The following is a 14,439-nucleotide window of genomic DNA, read 5'->3' as shown; positions in this document are numbered from 1 at the left end:
ATGTGCTCACCCTCCACCACCATTTAATTGCTGTACACTGCGAAAGCACCTTATTCCGCTAGACATGCTTTTTCCCTTAATCCAGCTCTGGATACACCACTCACACCATACTCACAGAAGGCAATCACCTATAAAGGCACACTGAAAAGTAAATTCCATGTTACTCTAATAATTTGCAGCCTCTAAGAGATAAGGGGAATACTCCGTATCCCCTTAGTGGTAAAGTGGTCAATAATATGATTACTCTTGAGACCAGGTAAATCGGGGAGGAGATATCTGTTTTGTGATAATAATAAATATTTCCCAATCATGTGATGGACATTAAAAGGTATTTATTATTCCAAAAACACTTCATAAAGGGCATTCTCTAAAGCATATGATTCTTTTGTGTGTTGCAGCCCCTTTCATCAGACTGAACATTAAATGATGGGTTTTGGCAAGTGAACACCCGGTGTACTTGCTTGTACAGAATCCAATGACATCTTCTCATCCCAAAAATGTAGCCCTTTATAGAAGATCTTGAGAAGAATTAAACCATCCAGAAACACAGAGTATTGTTAACCACAAAACCTCCCCCAACAATTTCCACAAACTCTTCTGTTACAGACAAGTCGCAAATACACACACACACACACACACACACACACACACACACACACACACAATCACACAGATTGGGTCAACGGATATAGTGTCCTCCTCCCTTTTACAGTACCTTACAGGCTGGGTAGTGGTAGTGGGCACCTGCAGCAGCTCCCCCTCCTATCTCCCATGGTACATTGTCACAAAATGCTATTTTATGGAGACAAGTAGACTTCAATGTAGCTTTTTACACATCAATAAATATATACAGAACACATACAGAACAACAACATCCAGCAATTGCAATGTTTTGCAATGGTGAAAAACCTGAGACACCACAAAAAAGAGCAAATGCCAGGCACACATGCTAGATCAATGCTTTCACCAAAAGGTTACAGAGTTGGTTGGCTCTTTTTTTTCCCCAGAGAATTAAATATTTGCTGTTAAATGTAAATTCTAAGTTAGCTTTGATAGGAGGAAGTATGTGATTTTTTTTTTTTACATTTTAAGTAGACATTCCCAATAACATGTACTGTATGCAACTTTAAGCAAAATAAATCATGCAACAAATGACTATATCATCCTGAGTTTAGCTGATGGTCTCACCTTCTGTTACTCTGCAATCATACCCTTTGCTTTTCAGTATTACATTCTTTATGAGTACTTTATGAGTATTACATACTCTTTTGTGGTCCAAGAACCACTGCCTGATGAAGTCAGTAATGATGAAACACATCAGATACAATTGAGGAGTGGTACATTTGCAGTATAGGATTGCCATAAAGAGGCTTGGACAGTGTTCCAATAGCAATAAGTGGCTGGAACATTGAGGCATTTATTACATGCTTTATTTACATTTTTTGAATGTATATGCTTTTAATACCAGATTTATTTTCCATAACTATAAGCTAATTAAGTGGAACAGCAGATAAGAACATGGAATGTTTTAATTTAACACACAAAAATGCAAATCGAGCGCTAATATAGCTAAAGATACCTGTATTAATACGTATACAATATACTGTATATATAGGAATATATATATATATATATATATATATACATACATACACACACAGTATATATAAATATATATATATATAAATATATATATATATATATATATATATACATACGTACACAAAATGATCAGCAGGCACTCTCCTTCCTCGTCGACCTTGCCGTGTCGCAAATTAGAAACATTCAATACATACATTCCAGGTGCAGCACTCAGCGGTCTAATTACATTATTCAAACAGCCAACTTACATAGCAACGCATTGGGTTTTATTCATCCATTTTCAAGCAGCACATACAACACAAAACAATGACTTTAAGTACCTTAAATACCATTTCCCTTGCTGAAGATGCAGGGTGCCCTCTCCCGCCTACAGCTATGCGTGTCTGACTTCATGGTAATCCCATTGCCGCCCATCCACATCAGCTTACAGGCGTAATAATATGAATGTTACAATTCACAAGAAGACACCCAGGTTTAGTTGATCATTTAAAACTCAAGGTTTCACTGTATCAAGGATATATATAAATTTAGCCTCACACTGCAACAATTTCTTATGTCAATCACTTCTAATGCCAATATCTGGAATGTGGTCTATAATCATATGCCTGAAACTGGAAATGTTATGTTTGGCTTCCTTGAAATTTCGGGCTATAGGCTGGTCAGATTCCTGTCCATTTATGCTAGCTGATCAGCTCTGATGGCTGATCTGTGGCCAGCCATACGTTCTTAAAAGAGTTTTACCCACATAACATAATCTACAAGGGCATTTAATTAAGTATACAACACTGGAACTGGTGCAGGATAAGACATGACATCTCATATTTATGCCCTGTGTGAGGGTGGCAGAAATGTCTCCCAACTCTCATGTGGCTACAAGTCGTTCAGCCTGTACACTTCTAGCATCTATTATTCCTCTTGGTTTTAACCTTAATAGCCTTCAATTGTTTGGTGACATCCAAATGCACAACCCAATAATTGTTTTTACCCCTACGATAACAATGTCTGATTCTAGTGTGTTTCAGACTGTTAATTTAATTTTGTATCACTTGCCATAAACTGGCACTCACATTCCACATTGTCTTGTGTGCCATGTTGTATTTGTGTACCCAATTTAATGTATCAGTATCAACAGGTCTAGATGTTATTTTCAAGGTATCAGTACATGGGATTAAGACAGTTTTCTCTCTGGCAGATTGTAGTGTATTTTCTAACCCCTAGATCTAAATGTTACCATAATCTTGTCAAGGTCTCTATCTAAATTATATGTCTCACTTGTAATTGTCTTAACCCTTAAGAGTTGTGAGAATGACATACCATTTATGGTTGCCTGTGGATGATGGATACCTGCTTTGAGAAGCGTATTTCTATCTGTTAACTTTGTGTAGATACTAGTTGAGATTCTACTATACATTATTCTTATATTCACCTCTAAATATGACACCTCTTCAAGGCTCATTGTATAGGTTAATTTTATAGGACAATCCCTTCCACTGATGTCTTCTATTAATTCCTGAAACTCAACATAGCTTCCACTCGAAAGCATTATCACATGATCTATAAATCATTTACAGAAGACTATCCATCCTCACTTTACTTGATTAAAGAAAAATGATTTTTTTCCACTAAATATATATATATATGAAAATAGGATATAGTCACGCATTGTAACAATAGAGTCTTGAGATATAAATCAGTCCAAATGTATTTATGCCGCAGTCCTCCTTCAAGAGTCAACCCGTACTCCTCAGCTCATATAAAAAAAGAACAATGGAGGGCGCAATGGTGAGTATAGAATCAAAAGTAATTTACTGAAAAAGTATTCACTCACATACATTTAAAGTAAAAAGTAACCAGCGCAATGTAGACAATCAGTGTAGCCTCCGGACAGCCAACACCGATGAACATCGCTGCTCCCTGGATACCAAAAGCCGCTGTGATCTCCCAGCTGCACGGACTTTGATCGGACCTCACACACCGGTACTCCGGTCAATGGATACAAGTCAGACGTTCTGCTGGCGACGTCCAACGCGTTTCGTCACAGGACTTCGTCAGGGGGTGTGGCTAGCACCATTACATCAGGCAATTTATACTAAAGCAGCATTATTCATTCAATGAGGATACATAATTGCAAATTAGCAGCACTAACAACATAAGCAGCATTTTTCAACCATAAAAATACAACATATCAAAATACATCAAAACAATATTACGTAATACACATACAGAATATATTTAAAAACACATCGAGATAACGACAGTAAAATAAATCAAGTATTAAAAGAAAATATGCTAATTAATGGCTAATACAGCCTAATTAAGTATTAAAATAAATCAGCTATCAATTATTTCAATCAATGCATTATTGTGCTAAATATATAGATATACAATTTTAATAGTTTTTATATATATATTTTTTATCCAAAAGTGGCTTAAGTTGGTCTAATTAGGCTGTATTAGCCATTAATTAGCATATTTTCTTTTACAAAAACGTGCACATGGCGCAAGGCTGCACACGTGGCATAGGGGTACGCATGGTTGCGTAATTACGCAAGCTTGCGTAGGGTTGTGTATGCATAATAAAAGCACATGATATTTGTTCAATTAAGGTGGGATAGTAGACATTTAATACAATAGCACATAACTATCCGATTTCAAAAGCAGGTTACGCTAAATTTAGTTTAAAAACTGTAAGCACCTCTGGGGGTAAAGCCGCCAATCAGAACGAGTGAAAATTTTCTTTACTGAAAAACAAAGCGTATTTGAGTGAGTGAACGCGTAGCAAGTGGAGCTGAACCCAGGAACTGAAGTGGTCTAAGTGGCTGGAGTGGTAACACTGGGTTAGTAGAGGCCCGGTGGCGTAGGGTTCGCTACCTTGCGTGATTAGAACTAAGTGGTCTAAGTGATCTGAAGTGGTCTAAGTGGTCCCATACAACTAAGGTGATCTGGAGTGGTCTAGGCTAGGTGGTCTACAGCAATCGTAGGGCATATAGATAACCAGTATCTATTAGTGATGAGCGAGGTTCGGTTTTACTCGGTTTTACTCGGTTTTACTCGGTTCTCAAAACGGCATCTTATTGGCTATCCAAAACACGTGACATCCGTGAGCCAATAAGATGCCGTTTTGAGAACCGAGTAAAACCGAGTAAAACCGAGTAAAACCGAATCCGCTCATCACTAGTATCTATAGCAGGCATTCCCAACCACGGTCCTCAAGGCACACTAACAGTGCATGTTTTAGTGATTTCCAGGCTTCAGCACAGGTGACATAATTAGTAGCTCAGTTATTATGATTTAACCATCTGTGCTGCAGCCTGGATAACACTAAAACCTGCACTGTTGGTGTGCCTTGAGGACCGTGGTTGGGAATGCCTGATCTATAGGCTGTGCTATTGCATCGCATGTCCGTGTGTTCTGCACAGCACAACGTGATACCATTGTGTCATATGCGCTGCGGAAAAGCATACGCAGAGGTGATTGTATAGACAAAGGGGGTTTTTTTTTATAACGTCGGGAAATCTCCCTGGGGGGCTTCCACTGGAAAGGGTGAAGGATAGTTATCTAATTTCCCTGTTTTTCACCCTACAAACAATTCCAGTTGTAAGATACCGAAAAGGAATTTTTCGCTGCCTCTCTCAGAAAAATATTCCAACAGAATCTCCACCGAAAGAAATTACGGTGCTGTAAGGTCTGATAGGAGCCCTAAGTTGGGTACATCGCCTTCGCTATCAACATTGTATGGTAGTACCGGCCAACGTGGGCGAGAGTGGGTGGAAGCGCTCGGAGAGCTTTCACCGTCACCTTATATTGAGTATTTTGGTATTTGTGGGAATAGCCAAGAAGGCAAGACCCACAAATTATGGGAGCCAGTTGCTCAACTAAGGAACGTATGGTAGCCAGGGTTCAGGCAGAAGAGTTGGGATCGAGAAGGTCAGACTCGGGACCGAGAAGGTCAGATTATGTGTGGAAAATATGGTCCACACGCTGAACTTTATTGTGATGAATGGGTACGTATGACTGACAAAGATAGGGTATCATTCCCTTGGATGGGCAACTTTGAACCAGAGGTACTGCAGAATGTAGGTATTAAAATATGTCTGATAAAATCCAGAAAACAAAGGGTCAGACATACAAATTGTTTGAATCTGTGGCAGCAAGAGGGGTTGGTGAGTTTGATCCTAAGGTATGTCTAACCAAAGTCATATAAGACAAGAATGGAAATATAACAACTGTTTGAACTTGTAGCAACAATAAACAAGTAGGAAGAAAAAAGAGAATGCAAGTACACCACTTTATGTAGATGTGGAAGCAATTTCGGCCAGCATACAAACTATAGAAAATAATAAAAATAGAAAAAATATGACTGTAACCTACATATGTACTAATGAATGTTGAAGTTTTATTTAGGAGGAGAAGGTGACCTGATTGTTTTCAGCCATTTCTCATGCACCCAGAGGAGTATCCAACCGGTAAAAGAAGAGCAGTAGCCTGCGAGGGAAGTGGCTGAGACCAGTGGAACAGGTAAGTATGGTATCATTCGTGTACATATATAGTAAAACCCAAAAATAAAAAAAATAAAAAAATCAAGAAAGTAACGTCAGAAATGGAGAAAAACCTGTCCGCACATTAGTATTTGCCCATAGGAAAGCGGACAGAGACAAGGTAACCCCCGGGTATTTCTTTCAGTTACCATATAAGAAGTATTCATTCCTAGTAATGCCCCTAGTCAAGATGAGCTCGGAAATGTTTGTTGGACCATGTACAGACCCTTAAAACGGGAAGAGAAGGATTGAATGAATACTTCGCATGACCTCCGTAGAAGCTTGTTAAACTTTATTTTTTTTTGTCTTTTGCAGTAATAGAAAACTCTCCATCTGGATAAGATCACTGGTAAACACTAATTCGGCAAATGGGAGGTGGCTGTCTCTGTGCTAATGGACGGGCTCAATAAGGCATTGAGGGCAGGGTGCAGACTTCTTTGCAAAATTGGAAAGGGGTCACAGTAGCTAATCTTAGAGTGTGTGCTATTGAACATCACAAGAATAGTGCTAGGCGCAGAGAACAACAGGTGGAGAGGTTGAGGACAGTAAGTATACTAGCACATACAGGAAAGACCCATCAGTCCAAACCCCAGATCCCTAATGGTCAATAATATGTTACATTTGTAGAAATAAAAGGCATTTTGACAGAGATTGTAGGAGTAGTAGAACACATAGTCAATATAGACCCCCTAGACAGAATACACAAGCCACATTATTAAACACATAGACGGGACCAAGGGACATATAGTAAGGAATCATGAGCCATATAGAAAACACAGATTCGGCTAATGGGAAGAACAAAATAAATGCAACATTACCCTTTGACAAAACTTGCTGGGGTTAAGATGGGGCCTCTAAACTTTTGCTTCTTTTTCCTAGCAGAAGAAGCCCCTGATTAACTTAACAGGAATTTTGTTAGATATGGTATACATATGGCGTGCTCCCGACCAGGAAGTAAAGGGTATGTTGGATACCCACGAAGACTAATGTTGCATGTCGCTGTTCTAGATGCATGTCCATCACAGGTAGAGGAAATCATCTCACAGATACCGAGTTCCCTATGAACTTAGGATGGACAGGACACTGGATTGATGGCTGGGATAGTCCCAATAGCGATACGACAAACACAGAATTTTTTTAAGGGGAGTAGACCAAGTAGAGAATCACTTCCCCGTAGTTCCCAATCCAGTTGGCAAATTTTTATCAAATCTTCTCCACCTCTACAAACTCATCTGTCACCATCCTCTATTCTGTTTCTCTACAGTTTCCTCTTCATATTTTGCATTCACACAGGGTGGTACAATACATGGATCCAAATCCAATTCAAACTCCACATGCCTAGGTCCTTCAGAGTTCTGCCCGAACCCAGTATATCCCAACAGGATAACACCAGTATTACTGCAGTGTGCCTTGTCATGCACAAAGGGTGGAGGAAGGATGAGAATACTGGTGAAGGGAAATTTTGTATAGACACTGATATACCTGTTGGTGAATGGCAAACCTGACATTTTCTTTTTCATTTTCTTCTTCTTTCTCTCCTCTAGAGATGTTTTTTCTTTTTTTTTTTTTGAGTTATGCTCATGGTACTCTACATTGCAAACACACAATGACTTCGTACAGTTAACACCCTTTAGGAATTATTGTTATGTATTGGTGTGCATTGATGTTTTCTCAAACTGGGTAGAGGCATTTCCTGCCACCACGGATCCTGCTGTGTTTACCGCAAAGAAAAATTGCGCAGAAATTCGTGTGTAGATAATGGTACCCCTAGAAGTAGGAGCAAAGCTTGAAATTGTAATATTGTGATCATAGATACTGCCACTAGTATTATGTAGCATCGGAACCACTCCCAGATCTTCACTTAACACAGGCCTGGCCAACCTGTGGCTCTCCAGATGTTGTGAAACTACACATCCCAGCATGCCCTCCCACAGTTTTAGCCTTCCCTAATAGCAAAACTGTGGCAAAGCATGATGGGACTTGTAGTTTTACAACAGCTGGAGAGCCACAGGTTGGCCAGGCCTGACTTAACAAATCACCCTCATCAAAATTTGTTTTTGTTTTGGTATTTGTGTCTTTTTTGGGTTGTTTATGGAAGACAACCTCATGTCATGATTGATCCGCACAATGATCAGAAATACACCAATGAGGTGACAGTACAGTACCTTATTGAGATGAGCCAGCATTTGAGAACTTGACAAAAGAACTTGAAACTGTTGATTGCTGGTATGCCAAATACTAACTGTCTTGATTGTGAACCAAGAGACTGTGTGATTGTTCTTACGCTCAGGTTGCCTAATAGACAGGTGGGAAGGACGCTACCAAGTTTTGTTGACAGCACTATCACAGTGAAAGTAGCCAAGAGAGAGACTTGGGTCCATGATTCCCATTGCAGAAAAGTTGGTAGTCCGGAAGTAACTCGTAAATGGAGTGAGATCGCAAAAGTATCACCAGAGACTCTGTTCCGTGAAGACTGAGAGGCGGCACTGTTGAACACTACCTGAGCGTACTAAAGGATTACAGAAAGACCAGTCATTGTAATTGATTTGTTATGAACAAGAGTTGTTTTGTTCTATTTCTCTTTTCTCTCTTTCCCGCTGACAAACATTTTTTTTCAGGACATTCTATTTTTGCGATGTTTTTTTATGAGGAGTCGAGTGTGGGACTGGAACTGGTTCTGGAGGAAGGAGTGATTTCCTTATAGGATCCCAGGATTAGCCAATCAGTTTGTTAAAGCCAGAGAAAAAAAAAAATCAAAGGTCTAGTAGTTATGGAGTTCGGAGGTAATCAGGAACAATCAGACAATGGCTATTCACACATTGCAGATAAAGAGCTCATTAATATATGTGGAAGAAAGGTTTATGAGTGGCTCTCCCCGAACTCCGAAGGTTTATGTTATTTAGGAAGAACACTACTTATAACCCTTGTTCAATTATTAAACAGACCTAGCATACGTTCCAGAAATGGAAACAATGTTCAGAAAATGATAGGAATATGTAGATCATGAAAATTGTATGTCACTTTCACGATTTGTTTGTGTCTTCTTCATCTACCCAGCAGAACCTCAATCGAATCCAAACATCAGTGTACAAAGACGTAGGTACATGTATGTGTGAAATGTTCGTTGTAAATCAGACATTATAGGCCAAAGCACTGTCCCAGCATACTCTATAGGTTGAATTTTGTCCCACACCCAAACAGTGGTCCCGTGACCGCCGAGTGCATATAGACGATGTCTCGTCCTCCTCCCTGTCTTTCCCAAATATAGTCAAGTGTCTGATTTGTGAAATGAATACATACTTGTGTCTAGGTCACCGATTATTGTCTAAAATATTTTTTTCTTATGTTAATAATTGATGGCAGTTATTGTTTGCTGCCAAAGGGTGGCCTGTCGAAGTAAAAAATATTGCATAGAAAGAACATACAGACTACACACATTTATGAGTCGCTATGCTTGCAAATACGCGCAGCGAGCACAGCAATATATGGTAACACATGCATTTAAACGGACATGCCACAGAGATGGATTCAACACTTATTTCATACAGTACATAATTATAATAATATCAAGCGCCAGACATCATGATGGTTTAAAATTATATAACGAAGTAATGTCATGTATGTGTATTATTTGAACAAAGCAAGATAGACCTGTTATATTTGGTATTACAGCAAGCAGATTAATGTGTAGATTCATTTGATACTTGTTATTAAGTTGTAGGACATTGCAACAAGGAGTTATGATTAAATGTATGAAAGCTAAAATCACTCTTATTAGGACAATAGACATTTACAGAAACAGGTAGTGGACAGGAAGGTCAGGCCAGCCCCTTTTGATGTCATCAAGGCTGAACCTGTTTAGCATACGAACAGACTCATCATTAATGAGAAAGTTCGCTCCCCCAAACTAGATAACACATTACAGAGACACACAGTTGCCAGTTGCTGTTTTGTACCAGACGATGGAGGAGATATTGCCAGACCAGCTCCTGTATTTATTTGCTGAGAGAGAGAGAGATATTAAGAGGAGGATGCATTGAGGGAATGGTATTGTATGCTGGACTGTAACTGTATGCATTTTGTATTGACTGATTACTATATAAATTGTAACCATGTAACTATATGTATACTGTACATTGTAATATATTGAATCCATATCCTTTTAATAACAAATATATACATCAATAAGCTTTGGAACTCAGATAATGTGTGGGTGTATTCTTTTCTCTTAAGGGATGTAGTGTTTTGAGATGTACAGCGCACTTTTATCGTATATGGTAATAAGATGCGCCTGTCGTCTGCAGTATATATTAGAGTGGGCATTTTAAATATTTGTTAGAAAGCAATTTGGTATTTACACAGGCATAATACAAACACAGCAAGAAAAATACAAATAGTTACAGTAAGGAATTGCAACAAAACAATATTCAAGCAGAATTAGAGAAAACAGTGCAATCCAAGATTTTCATTTAACCCTAGGGGAAACAGTGTCTAAAAGGAAGATCCAGCGTGCCGTATATATAGCGTTCCTGTTATCCGGCACTCAATTAATGGTAAAGAACTTGCTCCTGTGCCCTCATTGATTTACATGCACATAACCTCCTATAGGGCCTAATTCAGACCTGATCACTGCTGTGCGATTTTGCACAGCAGCCGCGTCTAGTTCCCTTCACAACGGGCAGCAGCAGCGGGGGGCACAGCAGCAGCGGATCTTGCCATGGCACCGGCGCCCTCTGGAAGGCGGCGCCCCGGGCAAAAGTCCTGCTTGCCCGTGGCAAGATCTGCTACTGCTTCCACAAATAAATATAAATTTATTTACATCAAAAATAATCAGCACATGTGAAATATCTAGATAAGTGGCCCTTCAGAGTAAAATATAATTAATGCTGCTGCATGTATTCATTCTAAATACCACGGTTCAATTTTACGAGTGATTTCCTCGTGTGTGGGACATAACTACAAAGTATCAATTTAAGTAAAAACAAAAGTGACTCTGGAATCTGAGTTTGATATTAAGTGGCAGCTGTCACCAAATTTAAATATATGGACTAAGTGGATTTAATATAGACGGATGATTAATGATCTACATGTATTAGCAGTATAATGATTACAGATTGAGTGGTTTAATTAGCATTTTAGTAATATATGCATGTATTAACATTGTAAAGAATTTTTAGGATTTTTTAAACTGTAATAAAACCATATAAAACTCTATGCGCTCTCTTCCTTTATATGTATTAGTTGTGTTTAATTTTTGGTAATACTTCAGATTACCAAGTGGGAGCTGCTTGTAGTTTTATATTTTTTATGTTTTTTGACTAGTATAACATATTAGAAAAGCACTTTGCGCCTGAATTAATATATACACACAGAAGTATTAAAAATCTTTAGACTGTGCTCTACGTCTGTGTGTTTATATATAATTTTAGTAAATAAATAAAACAAATAATCACCCTGAAGTGCGAGTCTCAAATGAGGGAGATGTTTCTTCAGGAGAGATATCCTCTATTATCCAATGTAAATCCTGTGTAACTTCAGATGTTTCCAATGCATTTATGTAAAAAGAAAAAAATGCAATAATGCAGACACCCTTATTGTAGAAAGTAAGACTTTTTTTTTATAAATTGCACTCACAAGATAAGGAATATACTCAGGCATATAGTATATGCAGATGTCCTCACAATTGTTCACCCTTTCATATATCCACTTTGATGTTTTCTCATATTATACATAGGAGAAAGAAAGAGTGCAATAGTGCAGATGATCTCACGTACATAAAATTATTTTTAACAGGTAAAATGTACACTCACAAACATAAAACTAATAGAAGCATATAACACATCGGCAGATGTGTACGGAGTATTTGTATACTCATCAAATGGTGTTAGTCTTGTAGCACTCTAAAAGGGTTCCAGATAGCTCCTTCAGAGTTCCACAGACTCATGCCCTCCACATTCTGCCGAGGTTAATATCCAGAAAATACCGCTTAATGCATTTCGGATCCTGATGGATCCTTCCTCAGAAGCGTTTGTGGCTCATTCATAATGGCTATATTTAAACCCCTCTCAATTAGTCCTAATCACAATCAAATTACCCCTCTCAATTAGTCCTAATTACAATCAAATTGTGATTAGGACTAATTGAGAGGTATATAGAGCCACAAACGCTTCAATTTCAAGCGTTAATAATCAGTAAACAATTTAGTTGATACATATATTGCAGGAGTTCTATTATATCATATATATTCCAGTTCCTTTAGTTAATAAGTGTATATTCCATCTAATATCTCATCCTCATGAAAAGACACTTACTTTAAAATAGCTTGCACAGGACTATGGTGTATTTTCTACAGTGCATTGCTGTTATTAATCTGGTACATTATATTACATGCACTAGTAGTATTTACTATAGATATTTATCAAGGGACCCAGGCCATTCACTCTGTAATAGTTGGCCAAACCTCTGTGTTGGTTGACCACACCCCATCTATAGGCTAGCCACACTCCTTAACATGGGCCTTTACCACTGCATTCTCCCTGTGGGCCCTTCATGCCCCAGTCTGACACTAGTCACTGATAATTTCAAAGCCCCTTTCTCCGTGACTCCATTGGTAATCACAATATGCTCCACCAATCTCCTCCAATGTGTCATGCAAATAATGAACATAAGGTATCTCAGGGGCTTTGAGACTATTGGTGATCAGGATGATGTTTAAAGAAACCTTTTAGTGAACGTGACAAGCTATTATTACTAATTGGTGCATGTGTACACCGAGAGTGAGACAAGCTGCAGTCTCCTGCAGTGAAAAGAGAAGGGGATACATTTGTTTTACATATATTCCTGCTCCCACTATGCATGCATGTTGTAGACAGGACAGACTTTAGCAGATAAATATATAGATAATAAACCAACAAATACATTTATGGGGTATTTGAAGAAATGTGGTAGTACCAAGAAAAAAAACCATTGTGAAAATGTCACTTAAACTATTACATACTTTTAAAGTTTCTTGTTTCTCTTTGAAGATACAGAGGACAAAGGTTTTGAACTCTGAGCTATGGCTGAACATGGAGAATACAAAAACTGCAGCAGATGGCTTTAAAGCTAAGTGAGTGTTCCCAGTCTTCACATAACTTTTTCCCAAAGGCATCAGTTACATTATGGCATGGTGTTCTGCATGACCAGCCTTGCAGCACTAGCTTGAAAAGAAAATCAAAGGTTTTAATGATAGATGCCGAAATGCAACCGTGGCACAATGATTGGTCCATTTAGACCTTCAAAGACACAGCCAACAGCAAAGTGTATTAATGAACACTGTGTTTTGAAAGTGATTTATAGGCCATGTTCTATAAATGCACTGAGTAAGGTGTACAAGCTTCTTTACCAACAGTTTTTTTCTTCAATCACTCAGGTATGAAGCTGAACTAGCTCTGCGTCACAGCATAGCTGCTGATGTGAAGAAGCTAAAGGATAACAGCAGTGATCTGGATATGGAGAAACGTTGTCTGGAAGTAGAGTTGCAGATCTTAGGTGATGAGCTAGAAAACCTCAAGAAAGATCTCAATGAGGTATAGCAATAGTCATTATCAAAGTACAGTATATGTGTTCTAGTTCACCCCAAACTCCTAAACCCAGAATGTTTTTATCCTTAAGCTTCAGATTCTTTGAGAATTTTTAGTTCATAAAAATTCTGGTACCGGTACTCACCAAAACTGACAAAGATCTGGTGGCCAGGTGTGGCCTCAATTGTTACTAATGGCTTAACAAGTTCATAGAAACATAGAATCATAGAATTTATCGGCAGATAAGAACCACTTGGCCCATCTAGTCTGCCCTTTTTTTTTTTACATTATTTTTATCTCTAACCTTATTAGATCCTTATTTCTTGGTAAGGATATCCTTATGTCTATCCCATGCATGTTTAAATTGCTCTACTGTCTTAGCCTCTACCACCTCTGATGGGAGGCTATTCCACTTGTCCACTACCCTTTCTGTGAAGTAATTTTTCCGCAAATTTCCCCTGAACCCCCCCCCCCCTCCAGTCTCAGTGCATGTCCTCGTGTCCTATTGCTTCTCTTCATTTGGAGAATGTTTCCTTCCTGGACCCTTGATATATTTGAAAGTTTCTATCATGTCTCCCCTTTCCCTTCTCTGCTCCAACTATACATATTGAGATTTCTTAGTCGTTCTGGGTATGTTTTGTGATGCAGGCCATGCACCATTTTAGTTGCCCTTCTTTATACAGTTTCTAATGTATTAATATCCTTTTGAAGATATGGCCTCCAGAATTGAACACAGT

General features: G+C 38.5%; 1 protein-coding gene across 2 annotated transcripts in view; it reads left to right on the top strand.

Moving 5' to 3' along the window:
* Positions 1-14,439, top strand: part of LOC135057786 (keratin, type I cytoskeletal 15-like) — a 43,286-nt gene that overhangs the window by 1,013 nt on the left and 27,834 nt on the right. For both annotated transcript variants that reach the window (XM_063963540.1, XM_063963539.1), the window contains exons 2-3: positions 13,166-13,248; positions 13,552-13,708. In XM_063963540.1, the coding sequence (XP_063819610.1) occupies positions 13,166-13,248; positions 13,552-13,708 (240 nt within the window). The remainder of the gene's footprint in view (positions 1-13,165; positions 13,249-13,551; positions 13,709-14,439) is intronic.

Source organism: Pseudophryne corroboree, chromosome 3 (assembly GCF_028390025.1).
Source record: "Pseudophryne corroboree isolate aPseCor3 chromosome 3, aPseCor3.hap2, whole genome shotgun sequence".
NCBI lineage: Eukaryota > Metazoa > Chordata > Amphibia > Anura > Myobatrachidae > Pseudophryne > Pseudophryne corroboree.
This window is presented reverse-complemented; position numbering and strand designations above follow the sequence as displayed.